This window comes from Sceloporus occidentalis, unplaced genomic scaffold (assembly GCF_023333645.1).
Source record: "Sceloporus occidentalis isolate IW3139 unplaced genomic scaffold, rSceOcc1.0.p SCAF_12, whole genome shotgun sequence".
NCBI classification, from domain to species: Eukaryota; Metazoa; Chordata; class Lepidosauria; order Squamata; family Phrynosomatidae; genus Sceloporus; species Sceloporus occidentalis.
In genome coordinates this window covers 21946561-21970716 of record NW_028316992.1, presented here as the reverse complement: position 1 = coordinate 21970716, position 24156 = coordinate 21946561, and the positions used below count along the sequence as shown (strand labels likewise).

Genomic DNA, 24156 nt, shown 5'->3' with positions numbered 1-24156 from the left:
ATGTATTATTCCAGCTGCAGTGCAGAAATGCCTCAAATGGCTTGCCCTGCAATGTACAGTAGTCATTCCAATCAAGTGGGGGTGGGGGGGGGAGATAGATGAATTCACAGGTAGCTTTCAATGACCATTATTTACCATAGCTATGAAAGAAAATTCTCAATTCCAAAAATAGTATATTTTTAGTACCAGATGCTGTGAAATAGGAAGATTACCATCTCCTGGCTGCATGTTCCTCAGAAGGCTCCGGGGTGGTTATATGTGCAGAGTGAGTTCTTGATCTATCTTGATCTATGTTGCAAGGCAAGTTAATGTTTAATTAAAACTTAAAACTACTGGAGATACATATAGTCACTATACTTTGCTCTTTTATTGCACAATACTCTTTTATTTTTAATTTGTGAATTCCCATTCACAGAAAGCCATTGTTTATATAAAAAAAACCCTGCTGCTTTAAGAAATTAAAAATAACAGAGTACAGCTTAAGAAAACCTAATTTATTCAATATAAACTAGCACACACTAGTTTAGTAAATGTCATTACCTTGATCCATAGTTCACCTAGGGAGGGCTGCAGGTAGCTACCAAGCCTGATGGTGAAAGTACTTTAGGTATCCTACTGGGTTAAAGGCATGTTTCCATTAGGAAATATCAGACATCAACCAAGATGATGTGAAACCAAAAGCTAGCACTTCTCCAATGGAAAGAAACAGCAAGCTGTCACTAAAGTTAAGTAACACAGAATGAAGAAACAACAAAAAATGTTCCCGAAAGGAACAGAAACTCATTTTAGAAACTACACGTGAAGAAACAGTTGCCAGATGCAACTTGCATTAGAGCAGAATTTCCACAAGAGGGAGCCAAATGACACATTTCAACCAAAAAATGGGTTTTTTAATGGAACTGGACTATTTGCAACATTTGTTCACTCTCAGAATTTCCACAGGACCATTTATCCTTAACTGTGAGAACATCATTCCAAATTCAAGACACTGCCTTGTCAATCTCCCATGTGTGCTATTTTTTTTCTTAAGCACAAGATACACCTCCATCATAATAACATAGTTCTTGCTAGAAAACTATCCCCCCCCCAAAAAAACTACCTTGATGGTGCTAGTACAAGATGTATTTGATTACATACAAAGCAAATCCTATTTCAGCTGCTTGTACATTTTATTTTGTCTGTACCTGCTTTGAGATAAACTCTTTCCTTCCAAATATCCCTCCTCCATAATCATAGAATCATAGAATCATAGAGTTGGAAGAGACCACTAGGGCCATCCAGTCCAACCCCCTGCCATGCAGGAAATCCAATTCAAAGCATCCCTGACAGATGGCCATCCAGCCTCTGTTTAAAGACCTCCAAGGAAGGAGACTCTATCACCCTCCGAGGGAGTGCATTCCACTGTCGAACAGCCCTTACTGTCAGGAAGTTCCTCCTAATGTTCAGGTGGAATCTCTTTTCCTGTAGCTTGCATCCATTGTTCCGGGTCCTGTTCTCTGGAGCAGCAGAGAACAAGCTTGCTCCCTCCTCAATATGACATCCTTTTCAAATATTTAAACAGGGCTATCATATCACCTCTTAACCTTCTTTTCTCCAGGCTAAACATCCCCAGCTCCCTAAGTCGTTCCTCATAGGGCATGGTTTCCAGACCCTTCAGATAATAATCCTGTCTAGGAATTAACTGCATCTACATTCAGCTAAGACTTTCGACAGGTGGCAGTTATCATCTGTCTTATCAGTAAATAATTAACCGAGATGATTAGTAAATCATCTTCCCTCATCCAAACTTCAAGGGTCTATTTACAAAACATTCTTAGTTTGCTGCTGTGAATTCTTCACATTATAAATAGAAAAAGGATAATCAAATGATAAAAAACTTTTAGGGAATACAAAAATGCAATTTGTTAGAAAACAGTATGTAAGATGAAGAAAGTAAGAAGAGAGTAAAATAATATCTTTATCAAGATGAAAGTTTACAATGTGATATGTACAAGTTTTGCTCACAGAACTTTCCCCTCAGGCTGGATGTACTTACAATGGAGAAAACTGACTTTTTGGAAGGAGGGCACAGGCCTGAATCCCACTGTTAGTCCCAAATAGAATAGATCCATGGAATTAATAGCATGTACATAAGTGCCATTTTACTAAGTTACCAATGATTCAGTGAGCCTATTCTTGCTGGGACTAATGAGAGAATGCAGGCCACAGTTTTTCATGCAGTCCGGAGTCAGATGTACAATGAGAGCAGAAAATTAGTGTAGAATTAAGACTTCTGCCTTTTGAAAAACAATTATTTTAGTTTGTGAAGTTCTTTAAATCTCCTTGTATGAAATTAAAAACGGAACAGAAACATAATAAAATGATGTTCCAGTATTTATACTCACCTGCAGGAATAGTTTGAGACCTTTAGTACATACATAATGGTTAGGATAGAGAACATATGATGAGGGTAATGCTAGGCATCCTTATTCCATAACTGATCCACGTAACTGACAGATATACATGGTACATGCAAGAGCTATGACTGCTGACCGCATGCAATCACAATCTAGCGGGCTTTCAGGATGACCTGCTAGATCTATAGCCTTTGCAGATAGGCACTTTATTATGTGGTCTACAGAACCATAACAAACCTATCTTCCACTAGCACAAATTCCCTGCTCCCCAGAGAAGTAAATTCCTTCTAACAGATCTCGTCCCTTTTTTCTTAAAGTGATGTGCTGCTTTCCCAAAATCTATGTAGGCTGGATAATACTGTATTTGCTTACATGCAACATCCTGTATATTTTCTTTCTTCCCCAATACTTACTGGATGTTCCTAGGGGTTATGAGCAACAGTGTGTTTGCAAAATTGCTACAACAGATATGGATGAGACAGGAAGGGCAATAAGCAGAGCCCAGTTTTCCTCTTGAGCAAAACCTATTCTGAGTTACACAGGAGCAAATGCCATCAGACTTACATTTGTAGGACCAAAATATTAATCACTTATGCAGAATGTACAGGAATGAGTAGAATGGGAGATGCATGCCTCTAGTATTTGATATATATGTATACAGATTAACATGATGTCTATAAATTTTTCCATTGTTTAACATAAATATAAGCCATATATAATATAAGAAAAGTGATAGAGGCAAACACAGATTTATTGTAAGATGCAAATGTATTATTTTAACAAAAATACTAGTCAATTCAATAATAACTGATACAATTAATTTATTTAATTAGACACGGTAAGATACTGTGCAGAAAAGGTTTCTTTACCATCCTGAAAGACTCTCTCAATATTCAGCCCATAGGTAGCACAGGTTTCATAGTAGGTGCATCTTTTCAAATCATTTGACAGTTTTCGTGCTCTACCGTCATCAATTACACGAGGGTTATTGGAACTTATAGCATCTATTTAAAAAAAGAAAGCAGATTATTATTATTTTTTCAGAAAATGTTTAAATCTGACACTTTTTCCTTCCAAAAATAATATAAGATTATCAAGTGTGAATTTTTACTATTCTTTCAAATATTCTGTGAGCCTTTGACCAAACAATGGAATATAAATAGGCTAAATTAAATAAATAAAATGCTATAGTTACATATTATTATTTTCTAAATATTTATTCTCTGAATTCCATTTGCAAATGTCCAAAGGAGCTTGGCAATCCAAATTCCTACACATACACACACTTATAAAGGAGATGGCCAAAAACTAAAGGGAGAATAAGAAAGGTCTTTTCTGACTTCCAAGTCAATTAGTACACAAATGCTTGGAAAATTCAAAGGAGAGCCTCTCCGGTAGACCCTTCTGAGCAGCAAGACTAGCTCATCATGCAGCAAAGAGTTCTGAAGATACGTACACTGGGGCTCTAATCCTAGAAAACAGAAAAGCTGCAGCAAACAGAGTGATATATTCCCAATAACAAGCTCTGGTAAGAATTTTTGCTGCTGCATTTTCGAAAATCTTATGCAGCAACAACATTCCTAAAATCCCTCATATTATGGGGGAACGTTCTAAACTCTCCTGGAATCCAAAGGATGCAACTATGTTTGCCAATAAAGTAATTTGGCAACAGATAAAAATGCAACAACAATTCTTCACGGCATTAAAATGGTACGACATTCACCAAACATAGAAGTCCTCTTCAAAATGTCTATTTTAGAAAATCCACACTTTGTTTTAAGATCTTACAAAACTTTCTGATGCTTCAAACCGACTATAGACATCTTCTGTGAGACTTCACATGTGTAATATAAAGTCAACATGTGATGCTTTTAAAAATGACACTATGTAGGGTGGGGGGAAAACTTTCATTAAGGTACTTCACTCATAATAGTGTCGTTCTGAGTATATAAGGCAAAATCAGGGTAGGCAAGACAGCACATGGCCTGCATGTGGTCCTTAGCAGTCTTTCTGGGGCCTCTATGTGTTGCTTCCTCATTTCCAACAATGCTAGGAACGGCAGACAAAACCAAAGCCAAATAGCAAAATGTGCTAGAAAACACAGAAAGGAAATCAATAAAGAAATGTAAATAATATAGTAATGCAAAATGTTGCATTGTGTATGAGAATTACAGAGGCTCATGTATTAATCAAAAACCACTATAAACTGAAAACCAACTAGTTAATGAACAACATATGATGGGAATGATGACAATAACATGTCCAAATATGAAATATGAAATTGGCAGTAGGCAGACAGTGATTGTAAAATATAAACAAGAAGTTGGCAAAACAGGATTTCTAGATAGCAATGTTTCAGTGGCTATGTCTGTGTGTATTCCAGCATTGTGGGCTCTTGAATGTACTTTCCCATTTCCCTCACTGCCACCAAAACTGCAGCCTTTTCTCCTGTTTTGACCACCTCTCCTATGACACTGTGGCCAACCACTGCAACAATTTTTGCTGCTTTGATCTCTTGTGGCATGTGTTGTCGAGTTCTCCTATCTTTTCCTCTTGTCCTTCCACTGTTGCTACAGCAAGCACTGGTATGCCCTCCTCTCTTTCCACCAAAACTGTAGCAGTTGCTACTGTTCCCTTCCTTTTGTCCTTGCATCCTCCCAGTACATCCACAGTATCTCACTGTTCTCCTTTCCTTTTCTCTACAACTACAGTCTCCATGGTCATCCTTTCACGGCCATTCCCAGACAGCAAACACTCTGCTCTACTCTCAAGTCTAAAATAATCCAGTTTGAGATTGCTTTAACTGCCCTGGCTCAATGCTAGGGATTTCTAGGAACTATAGTTTTGTGAGACATTTAGCCTTCTCTGCCAGAGAGCTCTGGTGCCACAAGAAACTATAATTCTCAGGATTCCCTAGCACTGAGCCAGGACAGTTAAAGCAGTGGATTATTTCTGCAGCATGTTCTGGGCCTCAGACAGCAATATGATTCAAGATCTCTGAGTGCAGAGGCAAGAGTTCCCTCCTAGAAATAGCTCTGTGGCCCAGCTATGTCCACATTCCACTTGGCAGCTAGTGGCGCTGCTAGTAACAATGTGACTGACTGCACCTAGAAAAAGAGGATCCAAAGTCGTAATAGCTGAGGTGAAGGGGGTCTGAATCCTATTGTTACTATCACATTGAAATTAAAAGGGAAAAGGAAAGAAGAGTAGTCCAATAAAAATGACATTTATAAAATAGTAATATAAAAATAAATGTTTGAAATTTATTCTCTGCCCCACTTCCTAATTCCTCTGGTTGTTCCCCCTTTAGATTAGCACATCCTGAGTAGTCATAGTCAACCTCAAAAGTAATTCTTGCCCCTAAAGAAGCTATCCCTGCTATGCTCAGATGATGAGAGCACCACCTCACCCTTCAACCCTTAAGAAGCAAGATAACAATCAATGAATAAAAACTTAATGAAGTGGACCAATTTAGGACCCTGGCCAACCATTTCAAACCAACTAGCACTTCAGCAGAGAAGTGACATCTTCCTGGTTGTAGAATTATTTAATACCTTATCACCCCACTGAATAAAATCATTTAGTACAAAACCACTGTTAAATGAGCTATCCTTTACCCTCCTGATCCAAATTCAACTCTTCATTGGTTTTTCTATATACTGACAGCTTCTTGCCAATACAAAATGCAATTCTACAAATGCAGTTACAATATTTTATATATTCCATTTCAAATGAAAGAATAGATTTTAACATATGTTTGCATGATCTTATCCTATCCTCAGTCCTTACAATTCTGCTAGAAAACAGAATTAAGTTTTGTTTAATGGAATTCTCCTATCCTTTTCCATTTAAGTTTGGACATAAGTTAAACTTTGCAGAGTAAGATTATCTTAGACGGAACATTCCAAAATAGGAGCCCATCTGGTCCTGTGTCACAGAGTCTCTGTTTAGCACTTGGAAAGCCTAATATTTCCTGAGATATTTCTTCTGCAAGATTTTAGTCATATCTCAAACTCATAATTGTGAGCAGTCAAAGACGGGAGATGTATTTCTCATTGTGAACTTCCCAGGCATATATGGCTGTCCACCATCTAGAGCTGTGGTGGTGAATCTATGGCACGCATGCCTTCTTTGGCACACAAAGCCGTCTCTGAGGGCACGCAGAGACAGTTAAAGGCATGGGAGGGTGGGGAAAGAGGAGGAACAGATGTGTGCCTGTTCCTCCTCTTCCCCCACCCTTCCATGCCTTTAATTGTCTCTGGGGAAGTTCCACCCCAGAAATACTTCCCCCTGGCACTGGGTGACACCTGGCACAGGAATGCCACTGAGTTGGGCACTCAGTCTTTAAAAGGTTCACCATCACTGGTCAAGAACAAAAAGTTACTCATACTGTAGTCTCATTTAAAGCCTCTTTTGCCTCCCTTATCACAAGCTCCAGAGTGTCAGGGAACCCGCCAGAGACTTGGCAAGGTTGTTGCAGGGACAGAGCGAGTTGGAGCCAAAGTGTTTTCCACTGAGACAATAGGGATTTTAAAAGGACTACAACCAACTATTTCTACACTCGCTCTATTCCAGCATAAGGAGTTTTGTTTGAGTTGATGTTGTGTACTTCCCAAGTTATTCTTGACTTATGGGGACCCTAGGGATTTTTTAGCAAGTTTTTTCAGATGATGCACATCCCAGAGTAATCAGAAGCCATGTGGAAAACACATCCAGCCAGGAAAAGCCAAGACTATAAGGAGCGGGGAAAGTCCACTTTTTACTGGTATCCCGCTAAGTATCAGGACCAGGCAGTGTGGTTGCCGCAGTCCCATGCCAATTGGGGGGCAACTGAAGGTGGAATTGCTGCTCCAAGATGCTGGTCTGTATGACCCCATGTTCCATGTTACTGGAATTGTTCTATGTTTATAATATCTGTAAAAAGAGGATTAGTACAGTCTTTACAGAAGAAAAATTGGAACTTTCCAATCAAACCAGGTTAGGGAAGCCTCCAAGCTAAGGGATCTAACCCAGGCCATGAAGCTTTCCCATCCAGCCTGGAACTTCCCTACTTGTTATCTCTCTTTAGTGCTAAGATGGTATTTAAAGATATAGTGTTAGCATTTAAATATGTGTGCATGAGCCTTCAAGTTGCCAGTGAACTTATGAAGTCTCCATGAACTTCATAGGGTTTTTTTTAAGGCAGAGAATATTCAGAAGTGATTTGCCACTGCTTTTCCCTGAATAAAGCCTGGAGTGACTAAAATCAGATAATAAATAACATACACAAAAGAGGCTTCACTTACCCTGAGTTCCCACTAGTACCATTGGGATTTCATTAGTGTTGCGATAATTTGCCATACGGCTATAGTAGTGGTACACCGTCTGGAAACTAATTTCATCCTCAAGGCTGAAGACAAATATAACAGCATCCACCCACATGGCAAACTGGAGAAAGGGAAAGTAAATAAACACTCAATGAGATTTTAAAAACAAAGGCTCTTGAAAGTATGTATCAACCAGCAAACTGCTGGAACTAAGACTTAAACTGGCATTAGGTAATTATGGCCTGTTACAGACTGCCAAAATAAAGCTGCTTCGGGTCTCTTTGGAGGTATGCTGTTTAAATGATGCATGCATCCTAAGAATCCGGAAGCTGCACCAAAGCTGCACTCCAGTGCTTAGGAATGGAGTGTGGCTTTGGCACGACCTCCGGACTCTTAGGACCCATGTATCATTTAAATAGCATACCTCCAAAGAGACCCGAAGCAGCTTTATTTTGGCAGTCTGTAACAGGCCAATGTGAGGTTTGATAGTTTTGTGAAGACTGAATTTCTAGCACACTTTCGACAGCCATTCTCTGATAGTGGAAATCTAATATTTAAAAACCAATACTTAACAACTTCAAAGAACATTGTATGGAAAATCTTTTCTATGTTCAAATGGCCCAGAGACTGGTTATTTCTTTAAAATGTTTTTACCCATCCTTCATCACTGTGGATACCAGAGCATGGTAAAAAGAAAAAATAATCAAACCTAAGTAACAATAAACCATCATTATAAAACGAAAAATGTTACGGCAAAAACAATAGACAGATCATATAAACTACTTCAAATGTAATGCATGTCAATCACCAGCTTGTTTTTACCAGAAATGGCTCTACTAGAGTTTTGTAGCAATTCCAAACAGGTAAATAATGGTGACCAGGACAATTCTTTTTGCAACACCAGTGATTTTAAAATGAAACTGTTTTGTTATTGTGTTTCTTTTTCATCACTGGTGCTGCAAGAAATTCTCTTCTATTAGAAGACTAGGAATGGGAAAAGCAGCTATGACAGAACTAGAAAAAACCCTGAAGAGGAAAGATATACATCTGAGAACTAAAGTTACTGTATTCCCCATCACCATGTACAGATGCAAGAGCTGGACAGTAAAGAAATCAGACAGAAAGAAAGTCAACTCAGTTGAGATGTGGTGCTGGAGAAGACAGCTTAGGACACCATCAACAACAGCAGAGCCCTTAGCAACCTCCAACAGAACCACCCTGGTTGAGAAACCTTGATTTAGAGACTTAAACATTCAGAACAACCTTTAAAGCTACAAAATTAGTAGAAAAATCTCCAAAAATGTCTATGCAAAAAATTATGATCCACTGATGAAGCATGAAATGCCATTACTGTGATACTATGAACTGTTATATGTTATGGAGCAGATGCGATGATCATTTTCAAACACTACATTGACAAAACTTTTTTTCTGTGTACTTCACCCCAGCACCAGATCTTTCTTGTTCCATAGCCTCACTGCTCTGGCTCTGACTTTTCTTATTTGGCAAATGCTAATCTCCCCAATCCTGTTTTCCCTCTGTCTCAGGGGTGAAACTCGCAAAGCTTCCAGCTGCTATTGCCAATGGTGATAAGTGCTGGGAGCAGTAGTCCAACAATATATGAAAAGCCACAGAACATCCACTCCTAGTTAGACCTATCAGAACTAACAAACTGACTCACAAACCAGGAGGAAGTGCATATAGAGGTTGAGTCTTTCTATGAGAAACATTTGACTACAGCAATCAGAGATTAGTATCAACAGAGTCCATTTCCTTATCATCTCTCTTTGATGATGGGGCATGCCTTTTTGTTTTTCTTTGCCCTTCTTCTCCAGAGGTTGGCTCTGAACTTTATTCAACCATATTGTTAGCTTTGCCATTTCCATTTCCAGAATCATTCAGATCCTTTCTATGCTTCCTCAAAATGTATTCTGCTTTTGGAATAATAGCAACAGTAAATCATTGCTTAAATCAGAGTAACTCTTGCCAGCTTCTCTCATCTGAACTGTATTCCACAACGAAGAGTTTGTCCATCAAACAATAGTATTTCTTTCTCTTCTTCAAACTTTTCACTGCTATGTATTTATAAATACTGTTTCTCATCAATTATCTTTTTTTAAATTGGAACACCTATCATATATTATCTTTCATTTGGCTTCCTACTAAGTAAACTATCATATCTCTAGGCAGCTTTCATTGTCTTGGTACCTATGAGTCCACCCTATAAACATTATCAGATTCAAATCTGAGGCCATATTTTTGAAATCTGCCCCCAAAAAATCTGCTTAAATTTCTATTACTCCATAAACGTCTTCATATTATTGCTCTTCAATCCCTCTGAATGATTTTTCTCTCACTCTTAATTCCATCAATTGTGTCTATACCTTGTTCTCTACATGACGCAGTTGTGTCAAAAATGTTTCCAATCTGAGGGTCTTATTTTCCAGTTTTGCCATTTTTATCTTTCATTTGTTGAATATCAGTAAGTATCTGGGCTAGATTTTTTTTATCTATATTTCAATTGAACATTCAAATGTTCAAACATTCCTGAATTCCTCCTCAAATTTATACTCTTCTGGGACTTTTCTCCTCTCATTTGAATATTTGCTTCTATCATCTGTTCTCTCATCAGTACTATTTCTTCCAAAATCTACTGATTCCCCTTCAATGGATTCTTGCACCTTTATAAGGGTAGCATTGCCCAGGTCTTGACCTCAGCCATACTGCCATTTTGACAGCCATCAACCTCCTTTAAATCTTCCAATTTTCTTTTTAGCTGGAAGTACTCCTCTTGACCACACTGTGTCACTATGATTCAGTCCCTTGTCTTCCTTACATTTATACATGCTCTTTCCTCACAACTAATTCTTATTTCCCTTTCAGTTCTCAGTATACAGTGACATGGATGTTTAGGCTGCCAGTTAGGTAAACAACATTCCTTGCCATCCCTCCAGCACTGATAATTATTTAGATGAATAAGAGTTGTTTAATAATACGATAAGTCCTTTTTGCTATGTTCAATTGATATTTGTAGTAATATTCAGATTTCAAAAACTCCCCACAGTCTATTTCCTCCCCTTAAAATCCATTTACTATATGTACTTGACTATAAGTCAACCTTGTGTATAAGTTGAGGACATGTTTTGGGCAAAATTATGGATTTTGGGCAAAATTATGGCTTTTGCTATGACCAATAGATAAGTCGAAGGTAAAACTTGGGGGCTTATAGCAAAGGATCTATAGGATGAAAGCAAAGCAAAGCTAAAGAACTTACAAATTTCCAGCAGACATAACTTTTTGTGCTTACTCTTAAGGCTGGATGGATGAGAGAGTGGGGGGGGGGGGGGGGGTCAGTGCTTCCGGGACAGATTATACTCTTGCTTTTCACCAGGGGATGGTTCATTCTTTTAAATAAGAGTTAAGATACAGTACTTACATTGACCCATGTATAAGTCAACTCAGGTTTTTTGAGTATATACAGTAAATCATAAAGTTCTTTCAGGGATTTCATGTTTATCCAGAGTTCCAAAGACAGCCATTAAGGCTGTTTACTCACTTTTCTGTTGCTGTAGAATTTACAACAGCGGATTATTCTTGTTCTCTGTGGCAGGCAGGCTTCTTAAAGTTTCACTAATTTGATAATATACTTTTAAGAAAGTTCAATGAACAACATTTTTACCCCTCTAGGTGGCTGTCCATGGCAGTGAGCAATACTCCCCAGTCCCCTCCATTCCATGCATGACAAGACAGCAACTTTTTATGTCACCTGTCATTAGGAATGGGAATTAGACTCACATGGGGTACTCGTCTGAGCTTCCCGTACGCAGGAAGCAATTTTCACCAGTTTTAAACCCAAAATCACCATGTCCAGTGCCACTGTTCCCAGAAAGAATTCTCAGGAGTTCTGGCCATACAGTGCCATTTCAACCCAGAAACCCAATCTTCTTAATAATTTTGTGAATGAAATAAAGTTTATGAACACTTAACCATCGGAAAGCAAAGGTGTCACTATCTCCGCCACCCATGTGGATAACTTTGGATTTTGGAGCATTTTGGATTTTGCAAATCCAGATAAGGGATGCTCAACCTGTATTAACCAAGGCATTTTTCTGTTCTCAAATAAATGTTCTTTTTGAGACTAGAAATCTGTAGAATGCTTATCCAGGCAGGCTGCTAAATTGAATAATCCAGCTGAATGTACTGTATTTATTTCACTGTAATAAACAGAAGCAAAATTAAGATGGCTGCACATAAGAAAAAGTTTCCTCAAGGTAAATAAAAGCACAATGCAATAGTCTGCATGGACTTATTTTCCTTCACATTCCATGTTATTTTGCCTAGTACAATCAAATCAGATTTACTGGTACAAAATCATTTGTCCAGTAATATTCAGAAATAAGCATTCCCAGTTCTGGATTAATTCTTGTAACATTTGGTCTCTATTTATTTCCCTAAGAGCCCCTATTATAGCTTATTTTTCACATTTCTTTAATTATATAGCAGACATATGTAGGAAGACTATACAACCACAGTACATTTACAGCTTAATACTATGCAAAACAGTTCCATAAATACTTACCACAAAGTGGTCCACTGAGTTTCCTCTCTCAGGTAAATGAGTATGAGAATGCTTTAGTATTTTAAAGCCAGAATTTCCAAATAAATTGCAGTCAATTGCACCATCTAAACATGTTTTATTTATTATATCAAATATTTTGAATTTCATTCTGAAGAAACAAAATTTGATTACTTTTGCTTTACTTTCTCATTTGTAATTCAGATAAAAGGTTCCTTTTTATGGGGCTTATATTACTGTAATATATACCACAAGCATGTTACCCTATTGGGCAGAATCCAGCAGTAGAATAACATGCCTTATCCAGACTGCTGTTCTCTTTTGTCTTCAAAACACATGCAAAGACACTTCATGCTTCACAAGGGTTTTATGCTGCAGCTCTTACTCTACTGTTTTCTCTTGCAAGACTGGGATCAAGTTGAACACAGACCATGATTCAGTCTAGTCTGTCCAGCCAGCCAGGAAGTTATGAGCCCTCTATTTAACCCAGATCTGAAGAGAAATTTTTAAAATAAAGCAAGGCACTTGTGATTTCTTTCCCAAAGCCCATAATCCAAAAGCTCAAAAAAAAAAAAAAAAAGTGATAAAATTCCTAGGCGCACCAGCAACAGCTTGCCAATAGGCAGTCCTTCATTTGGGGAATGGCTAAGAGAGAAATGGTTATAAACTAATATAACCAAATTCTCATATATTTAAAAGGAGGGGGTTAAGGAGGGGAGAAGAGAAGAGAACAATCTCTCTCACACACATACACACATTTGTTGTTGTGTCCCTTCGAGTAATTTCCAACCTATGGTGACCCTAAGGCAACCCTATCACCGTGGTTTCTTGGCAAGATTTGTTCAGAGGAAGTTCGCCATTGCCATCCTCTGAGAATGAGAGAGCCCAAGGTCACCCGTGAGGTTCCATGGTCCAGCTTGGAGTCAAACCTGGTTTCCAGAGTCATAGTCCAACACCCAAACCACTACATCACATTTTCTCTCATACCTTGCACACATACTTTCAATTAAAATCAGTAAATTAAATTTAACATAGCTTATTAAATGTTACCTACTTAAGCAGAGTTTTAGGTTTTAGAGCATATGTAGCTGCAGGCTTCACTGCAGAGAAGACAGCGAGCGAGAGAAAGAGAGAGCAATTTGTAACATGTACAAACAGGGAGCTAGCAAGTTTCAGCTGTTCCGACTTCTGAGCAGAAAATTTTAATGTGTACTGGAGAAGACAAAAGATCTAGCTTCTTTAGGCTGCCTGGAAAGGTGATGAGTACCTCTCATGGGCAATGCTGAGCTACATCAAAACATAGGGTATGTTAAATCACCTTATAATTGTTTGCATATTTTACTTTGGATTATCAAACAATCTGCATAAGAGCTCTCTAGCTTTAACTTGACCTCACAGTCTTAAATATATATGTTTATACGTTTTCATCCAATTCACGTCCATTGTATTTATTAAAATCACTAAATGCAATGCTCACCTGTGCCTCAGGAGGGCCTCCTTCATCTCTAATAAGCAGCAGATAACTTTGTCCATCAACTACTATCTCTTTCTTGAATCTCCCACCTGTCACATAAAACATCTTGTTAGAGAAAAGTTTAAAATACAAAAGAATTAAGGCTTTTCTTGACAAAAATTACTCTAACAAGCACTAATGTGACACATTTAGATCTTGTAGGTTTTGTTGAAAGCCATATTCCTGGGTGTCTTTACAGCTGAAAACGCATTTCCTGACTTTTAAAGTGTTCATGGCAAACATCAGTTTAGTTCCAACTGTATCAAAAACTGAATGCTAACACTTAAACCATTCACTTGCTTGAGGGTTAATTTTCATCAAGAAAAGCCAAGTTCTACAAAGCAAAACACACATTATGACAATGGTATTTAACTATTACAGAAGGATGTTTTTATACTACAACATACATTAGACAAAAATAAAAACTATAACAGTATCTGTAGATCCCAGTTTAAAAACTGGCAGGTATATGAAACTAATCTGTGCCAGAAATTTGTTCTAAAACAAGACTATTTAGCATGTGAACAAAAGAGGTGGATCATGCTGTACTAGAGGTTTAAAAATTCATAATCTATGCTTTCATTTCTTAAATCATATTTTAAGCACCATGCTCTCTCACATACTAGAGCGATGGTGATGCCAAATTATGTTTGGCTTAACCAACCTGGCCTACTTAAGATCTCAGTAAGCATTTATGTAATGCCTCTGAAAGTGAAGGCACCAGGAGGGATCTATGTAGATCCATGTGACTTACAAGTGTCAAACTAACTGGACGCAAAAATCCCTTACAGTGCTTATTATTCTATCTACCTAAAAAGAGCAGAGCAACAAGCACATATTGTGCCCCTTCTAGCCCTGTTCTCTCAGGACTCCAGCTCACTCTGCTGTCCTATGTACATGTGGCAAGGTTCCTCTCAGAGAGACTCTCAACGTGTGACTCTGCATAGCCAAGAATATGCAGCCCTGTTCTCTGTATGTGTAGTTTCTGTTGATATAGAAATAACTATAGTGACCATATAAAGAATATATATAATGAATAAATAACTATATAAAGAAATACAGAAATAACTTTCACTGATCTCACAGACTGTTCATAAAATTGTAGCCTTTGCTGCACAGAAAAATGTGTTCCATATAAAGATTTGTGTTGCTTTATATTAGAATATTAACTCAGAAACATGTATCAAGCCACAAGATGCTGGGGGGGGGGGGGTAATCATATAATACACAGAAGACACATCCTACTTCAGGTTTAAGAATGAATTTATCTATAATAAACTCTACAACACAAGATTCCCCCCCCCCAATCTTATTTACTGTGTGTTCTGTATTTTTTCAGTGATCCGTCCCAAATAATTTCAGTATAATATAGGCCTCCTCTAAGGCCAAGATGGTAAACCAATATCCTCAAAAATGTATTTCCCAGTCTCTCTCCCTAGCTTAGGAGTTGCTTTACGTAAGTTGTTCTGTCAGTGAATATGACTGATTGCCATAAGGGCTGCTAGTATGATTTTTCTATGTTTTTTATTTATTTTATAATTTTTCTAATAATTGTACTAAGCTAAAAAGCCACTTAATTAATTATTAAGAACCTACATGTGAAAGGGATCTAGGAGTGCTAGTGGACCATAAGCTGAGCATGAGTCAATAGTGTTATGCAGCAGCTAAAAAGGCCAATGGAATTCTAAGCTGCATCAATTGAAGTATAGTGTCTAGATCAAGGGAAATAATAGTGCCACTCTATTCTGCTTTGGTCAGGCCTCATATGGAAAAGTGTTTCCAGTTCTGGGTACCACAATTCAAAAAGGATATTGAGAAACTGGAGCCATACCCTATGAGGAATGCCTTAGGGAGCTGGGGATGTTTAGCCTGGCGAAGAGAAGGTTAAGAGGAGATATGATAGTCCTGTTTAAATATTTGAAGGGATGTCATATTGAGGTGGGAACAAGCTTGTTTTCTGCTGCTCCAGAAAACAGGACCCGGAATAATGGATGCAAGCTACAGGAAAAGAGATTCCACCTCAACATTAGGAGGAACTTCCTGACAGTAAGGGCTGTTAGACAGTGGAAGACAATCTCTCGGAGATTGGTGGAGTCTCCTTCCTTGAAGGTCTTCAAACAGAAGCTGGATGGCCATCTGTCACAGGGGATGCTTTGATTGCGAGTTCCTGCATGGCAGAATGGGGTCGGACTGGATGGCCCTTGTGGTCTCTTCCAACTCTATGATTCCATGATTCTAACCATTTCTGGCCCTTGTCTACAAGTATATTTAGATTTACTGTATTGGAGGGGAGATGGGAAAATGTCTTCCCATGGACAGCTTCTCGAAATATGAAGTACATTAATATAATTAAAATTATTTTTCTACCAAACTATTAAGAGTGTTGTGTATTGTGCAAATTGGATTGTGCTCAGCCACTTAGTGATTTGCTCTTTTCCACACTTGTTTAAAGCGACAACAAAGTTCTCAGGCTTCGACCCTAACCTTTTTCTTCTTAAAAAGAAGGAGTCTTAGGGTTTTTTTTAAAAAAATTACTGAGATTTTAAAATAGAACACAGCTACATTTTGTAACAACGTCCAACAATATCATGGAAGTACACACATATTGCAAAAGCATAACACTACTAAGAATCTGAAACAGTGAACAACACTTTCCTGTTTTTTAGCTCATTACCTACTTTTCTAAAATCTGTTCTGGGAAACAAAATGTGGTGTTTCTCTTATTAGCAAATGTATATTAAACCAACACAAACTGATCTATCTCTTTGTTTTGACAGGCCAGCCAGGCTCTTGCTACTCGTGTATGCTTGTGAATGTGTAATACGTTTTCGGTTTGTCTTAAGAATTTTTTTTCTTGCCTCCATTCTTGTATGCATAGCCCCATCAGGACTGTCTTTCAGGTGTCTCAGAGAACAGCAGTAGTAGTACTTAAGAGTATTTTTGTAGAATGCGTTATATCACTTTGAATTCACACACACACACACACACACACTAAAGGGCCCTCAGATAAGCAAAACAGAAGTCAGGTTTCATAAGTAAAATTTTGGGCACTCTTTGTTAAGCCAAAAGCACCGACTTCAGGCCAATTCAAGGCTGTGGCGTACAGATGAAGCACGTCCCCAGATTGGGACAAAGCTACGCTGCGGATGCTGGCAAAAGGAGCACAAAAAAGTGCTCCTTGCCAATGGCCCATTCAGAAACGTGGAGGCAGAGTCTGGCCCTGGGGCTGCGGTGTCTGGTCACCATGGTCCTGCGCTGAATAGAGAGTGACTGGAGATGGATTGGCCAGAGGCCATTCCAAGCTGCCGATCTGCTTGATCCCCATGTCACCAATGTGAGTACATGGTCGGAGGTCAGGATTTGATATTTGGGGGCATCTGGTTGTTAACAAAGCTCAGAGTAAGGAACAGGTTAAAGTTCTTGAACAGGCTTAAGACTGAGCACAAAAAGGTAGCCTCTAGTTTGGGGGTGCTCAGCTTGTCAGACACCTACTAAGATGAAGCATTTTAGAAGCCTCAGCGCTCGTCTACATGAACAAATTACCCTGAATTCCTCTTGGCTTCACTGTGTCCTGTTTACATGACATAGGGCTAAAACCTTGAATGAAGTGTTGGCTGTCTTTACAACACTCAAAGTCAATTCGGGGCCTCCTCCCCAGAGCCGATTTAAATAACTGACATTAAATAGCATTTAAATGACTCACTTTTTTCTGTTTTGTTTTGTTGGTTTTTGGCTGTCTCCACAGTGACAATGATGGCTACCTTCACTCACCATCTCTTGCAAGCTACTCAGCACTGCTGCTGTGGGCACAAGTCATTCTGAAGTCAAACAAAGCACCTAGCATCAATAACATAGCTGGGAACCTTGTTCTGAGCTCAGCATATGTATCAGGGAATGAATGGGGACCAAAGGCAGACCTCTGTCATTCACTGTGAGAGCCAAAACCCCACATTAAAAGAAGGTAGTTAAGGGGACGAATTTGGGGAAAATGAGAGCCAGAATACTCCATGGGAACCCGGAGACAAACCCTCCGTTAGCAAGAGCAGAAATTTGGGAGTTCCTGAGGTCCAATCAAGAACACCATTCATGTCCCCACCCAAAATGCTGTCATTTGCTGCAAAATTCTCAAGCTTGCATAGATCATAGTCAAAAGTTGCTCCATGAATGATTTGGTGCATAATAATTAATCATTTTATCACCAAACTTTGCGTTCACAACAACAAATCACTCAGATTGGGCTCCAATAACATCTTGAACTGGAAATGAGTTGAGTCTAGAAATAATCCTCACATCTGTGTTTGTTCCTATCCTGGGAGAGAATTGCTTTCCCAATAACAAAAGAAGAAAAACAATCTGCCTGCACAAGGTAACACCACTTAGTTTTCCCGATTTCTCCATCCTGCTACAGTTTGGGAAAGAAAAGCAACATGTAGCTAAGGAAGGATCAAGGACAGCCCCATATATGATCATGTTCTGCCTACTATTTTCTGGACTGTAATACTGTAATAGTGTAAATGCTGAAGTGCTGTAATAGTATTTACACTGTCAATCTGTAATACTTCTTGTAATCTGAGATCTTTAGTTTAAGAAATCATTGGATTATATACTGCAGCTATATTCAGAGGCAAACAGGAAAAAGGAAAACATTCATTCACAATGAATACATTCTGATTTAGGACTTCTGGAACCCATTCTATTCAGTCTGTGTGATCTTAATATTCTCTTCTTTCACTGTGATATACAGTCTCAAATCAGTAATAAAAATTCTAAAATTGTAGTGAGAAAGTCATTTCTATTTTTATCCTGATTTTTTAAACATGGAGTGAAGTGTTATCTTTACAGTAGTCACTGCATAATTCCTACAACTATGATACCCAGAGGACTAACCCATTTATTTATTTCACAGAATCGTAGAAGTGTTGATCCAGTTTCTATCATTTATCTTTTTGAAAAGTTATATCTCACTTATTGTCTCTTTCTACCCCCATCCTCTCTATCTCTGTGTATATGTGCACATGTATGTGTGTGTTTTGTGGGAGAAGGGGACGACCAAAGAGCATCATGTTAACAGGTTTTCAATTGACATAAACTGCAAATTTAAAAATAGGGATCACAGAAATCTCTTATGTTCAAGAACAGTGCAATTCATCTGTTATTTAACGTGGACCTATTAGCATACCATATTCTTAAGAAATGTGATTGCAATATCTAATGACTACTGGAAGTTCTTTAAGTCCAAATTAAATTTAAGATTCTTTCCTTTTAAGAAAGTGTATTCATTCTGAAGCATTATAGAGAAGATCTTGCAATCAACCCATGACATCTGATAAAAGATTAGGATTAAAATGCTGGTTTAAATTCTTTATGTAAGTAATGTCAATGAATGTACTAATAAATGCCTAATAGCAATAATGACTGCTATCAGATTTACCATGTTACCATTACAAACATTTTGTTAAAAGTATTATAGAATCGTTAATGCATCATTTGGAGTTTTGATTACAGTTTCTACTAGTTAAGAAAAATAAAGGTAATATACATCACTTTGCTACTACAAGTAGAAAACAATTGTAAGCACTCTGGGACTTTTGTAAGACATCAATTAGTTTTCAACCTGACAGACAGAAGAAAGATGTGGTATGAGACTTGTTAAATTCCTGAGGGCTTTATATTCAGTGAGGTAGGGGAATTGTAACATTAACCTGTGGAAACCAAGTAGCTTCTGGAAACCAAAAATCCCTTTTATTTTCAGTTATTACGATAGTAATGGATTCCATGAAAAAGAGGACACAATTTTTTTCACATCATGACCTCTCAGTAGAGACCACGACAAATCTGAAATGATTTGTTAATATAAACATGAAGAAACATTGGTTAAGACATTTCTAATTTAACTTTCAGAACATATTCAGGATCGTTGGTTAACATGTACTCCACCTCAAGTCTTGAGGAGAGATGGGAAAGAATTTTTTTTTGTTATTGTTGCTGTTGTTATTAACTAGCTTGTAAATTATTAATCAATCTTGTCAAATGAAATACAGTGGACCCTTGTTATACGCTGGTGTTTGGTTCCAAGATCGCCCATGTATAACAAAATCCGTGTATGCTCAAGTCCCATTAAATATAATGGCAGAGCAAAACGGTGTCCCTTATAAAAAATGGAAAATCAAGGTTTGATAATTGAAATTTATACTTTTTTTGGAACATTTTCAAACCATGTATGCTTGAATCCGTGTATAACAAATCGATGTATAAGAAGGGCTGTTGTCCCTCCACAGTGTAAGTCAGCCAATTTAGCTTTAAGAAATCAGTATAGCAGTGTAATTTGTGGTTCAAAATTTATATTAGTATGTTCCCTATGTATGTAATTACATATGTAATTAATGACAAATAATTCCATGTACAAGAGATAGTGCTTTTTTCAAAATTGCCTCAATAGTGTAGAAACTTTTTACTACTGTTGCACATCTAGTCCCTTCTATACAAATGTAAACCGAATTTATACTTGGCTTCTGTATGCAAATAACTTTCACCAAGTATTCTATTACTGGCTAATGCCTTGTATCTCATTATATTTTACCTTCTATCTGACAGTGCACAAAGGGTATCAAGTGCTGCAAGTTTCTTTTTCAAAAGCTCCAAATAAAGGTATGTGGGGTTTTGTTTTATGACTAGCACAGCTACCTCTATTTTAGAAAGTTATATTCCATGAACTAAAGCGCACTTATGAGAACAAATGCACTTGAAAACAGTCTGGTATCTAAACCCATTTTAATCCCCACTAAAATAGATCCACTGACATCAACTGATGAATGGTAAATGTAAATCTCATTTATGACTCTATGAGACTAGTGTAGGTGGGACTAGCAGTCTGGCACAGGCCTTGTTCTGCACATAAATTTCTTCAATAAAAAACAGTATCACTTTTTAACAACATACATTCAAATGTCTGCTTAATTTCTGTGAGCCTCTCCAGTATGTGAATGACACAAAAATATTATTTAAAATTACACACGTTTTGTCAATAATTGTAAATACTAAAAAGCTTTAATGTATCATTCTTAAAAGGTTTTTTGGGGATTTGGGCCATATTATTCTCTTTCATATACTGTCAGCCCTCTGTATCCATGGATTCTGCATCCACAGATTCAACCATCCAAAGCTTGAAAAAATTCCAAAAACAAAAATTCCAAAAAGCAAACCTTGATTTTGTCATTTTATATATGGGACACCATTTTACTACACCACTGTATATAATGGGGCTTGAGCATCCACGGATTTTGGTATCAATGGTGTGTGTGTGTGTCCTGTAACCAAACCTCAGTGGATACCAAGGGCCACTGTGTAAGTCACTGTTCATTACAGCAGTTTAAAATATAAACATTATTTCACACATGTGCTGCTGACACAACAAAAATGACAGCTATGTATTACCTTCCAAATAGTGTAAATATGAAGTCTTTATGAAATTTACATGATCAGGTATGGCTGTGCACACATGGTGATCCATTTGTTATTGACTGCCACTGTAATTACATTATTTTGTCATGTTTCCACATGAATGTGTGCTTCTGAAACTAATACTCAACTTCAAGGCAGTAAATGGTATGATGCCCTGCAGGTTTCCATCACCAAATTTTTAACATATATCTCAAACTACAGAGTTAATGATATCTGGGTAATAGGAGGAATGAAGTATCAATATCTCTCGGCAGGCTCCTTCTTCTTCTCCGCAGAGCTCAGTAACAGATATCACAATGGACTGAAGCAATACATTGGATGATAACAAATAAACCTAAACTTGACTTACGAAAAGATGTACTGCTAGTTGGCATTTCACTGGCTCAAGTTAGCAGTGAGCACTCTGTTCTGGGCAAGGTTGGACTCGCCTTAAAGAAAGGCTCCCAGCCTGGAGGTATTCCTTAATCTAGTTATATCATTAGAATTATAGGTAGCCTCTGTGGCACCAAGTGTTTCACCAGTTTAGGGTCATGTGGTAGCTACAATCCTACCTCGAGAGATAACCAAGCTTAACTTATCTCTGTTCTTGTGAAAGATTAAATTATGTCCTGGCTGCCTTTAAAAACAGCTTAGAAACTGAGGTTGGGAGAAAATATAATTGGTAGTTAGAGAATTACTGAGGGAAAGGCTACATGCACCACTATACCCATCAGCTTTTCAGTAATTCCAGCAAACCCCCATCCCTCATCAGATTTTACTCTTAATTTTCTTTATATAGAAATATTTGGAGCAACAAAATGTACATATATTTTACAATTACATTCCACAAATATAAATCATCTTCTGCTTCTTCCAATGATAACAAATGACAACAAAAGGATTTAAAAGCCAACATAATTATATGTCCAGCTCTCTCAATACCATTATGTTTAATCATTTTAATGCTACATTTTCAAAACTCTCCTTAATCATACCATCCACTTTTCATGATCTCCACGCTGGGGGGAAATGTCACATAAAGCAAAATGTGTGCATTATATTGTGAAGTATTTGCAATTAATACATGGCCACCAAAATCATGGGGTTTTATACAATACATTTCTGCCAGGATACATGCTTCTTTCTATACAGTTAGTATCTGTGCATAATAATACCATGTGATACCATGTTTTCCTTCAGTTATTGGGCTGAGGTACCACAGAGGAAAAAGTGAAACATCTAAAGTAGAATACTATCCAGCATGGAGTAATTTTTGAGATGGAGATATTGCTTGACAAGTCCATAGGACTGAAATTAAGGGACATTAGATAAGCCCTCTCCTGCACAATATGAGCTCACAAAATGTTACTATTATACAGCCTACACTACACTAGGGAGCAGAACAAGAATACATGAAATTTGAGAGGGCTGTAGAAGAGGCTGGGGAATCGACTAGTTGAAGAAAATGAAATAGAAAATGTGACAAAATAGCTAATAAATATGAGTTTCCCCATTGGATTTCTGCCCTGTTTTTATATTTACAAAAACCAAACAAATAGAAGGCAGATTGTGACAGAGCACACTTCCCGAATTACTTTGCATGCCCTGGAGCACCTGCCACCCACCTCCTTTCTTCTCCAAAACCTATTCCAGGTTATCTTAAGAGAAACAAGGTGATAATGGAAAGGGAGATGTTTGTACATCTTCAAGCCTTTGGAGATGCATAGCAGTGCAACTTCAAGCAGTGGTTATACACTACATAGTACGTGTTTTATTTTCAAGGCCTCTGTTTAAATATAAATGGTATTAAGCTGCCTCACTATAACCATTTCCTTTATTACAAACATGTCACACACACACCTAATAAAAAGTACCAACTTTTCTTGTGGAAATGATGGTCTATATTTAAAAGGTGCTGGTACAGAATTTGTAACATGGCTGACCAATTTATAACTCTATCCATAGGGTACCACAACATCTGTTCAAATTATCTGCCTATAGTGAGTGGAACTGATGCGCTTACTCATATGCACACCGCCTTTTATTAGCATGTCATGCCTACAATTTAACATACCAGTATTATTCCTTCAACATATTGGTTGTGGAGGGTAAAAGGAAACTTGAGGATGCTATTCATTCACAGCATCATTGCCAAGGAATACACAGTACCAACTTTTTACACAGGGTTCACACAGTGCTGGCTGCAGTGCTATCTGTTTTACTCAAAATTTCTCCTACATTCTATTTCCCAAAAGCTCTTTAGCACTTATGAATAGTGACTTTTTATTTTATTTATTCCACTGAGTTCACACCATCAATACATTTCCCTAAAGCAGTGGCTTCTGCACACACTCCATTGGATGTTAACTTCAGAAGGTAAAAACATGTGGCTGCACATATATTGTCTGTCCTTGCATCAATTATCCGAAAAAGAATAACAATTCAGGAGTTATCTGTATCTCAACTGTAACATCTCTTTTGCAATTGTATTAACGCAGCTCAACTGAGATGCTCAGGAGTTGAGGAAAGATCTTGGAAGTGGGAAAAGCTTCATTCTCCTCTAATGATAACACAACTGTTAATATCAGATCCATTTTTAAAAGATAATGTAGTTAAACTGTCAAAGCAATGTTATAATGGATTTAGCCTTGGTTTCTCTGTGATCATTTTTCTCTCTATGTTCTCTGGTACTCTTTTTTCAACATTGTATTTTTATTACTTTTAGCTAAACACACTTAAACATTTCAGGAGGAACAAAAAAAATAACACTGATTATATTTTGCAAATGACTTATACTTGCCAAAAATAGTGGCAACTATTCATCAATAGTGACTGTAATGAACACATTCTATCCCATCCTATTAAAAATGTGTACTGACAGAAACTGGAGGAAAAGTTGGGAGTCCTCTAAGGCAGGACAAACAT

General features: G+C 37.6%; 1 protein-coding gene across 4 annotated transcripts in view; it reads right to left on the bottom strand.

Moving 5' to 3' along the window:
* The window catches only part of LOC149305370 (arf-GAP with GTPase, ANK repeat and PH domain-containing protein 1), a 385626-nt gene that overhangs the window by 283013 nt on the left and 78457 nt on the right, over positions 1 to 24156 (bottom strand). For all 4 annotated transcript variants that reach the window (XM_089477938.1, XM_089477941.1, XM_089477940.1 and 1 more), the window contains 3 exons: positions 13756 to 13841; positions 7682 to 7823; positions 3266 to 3400 (listed from right to left, as the gene is read on the bottom strand). In XM_089477938.1, the coding sequence (XP_089334064.1) occupies positions 3266 to 3400; positions 7682 to 7823; positions 13756 to 13841 (363 nt within the window). The remainder of the gene's footprint in view (positions 1 to 3265; positions 3401 to 7681; positions 7824 to 13755; positions 13842 to 24156) is intronic.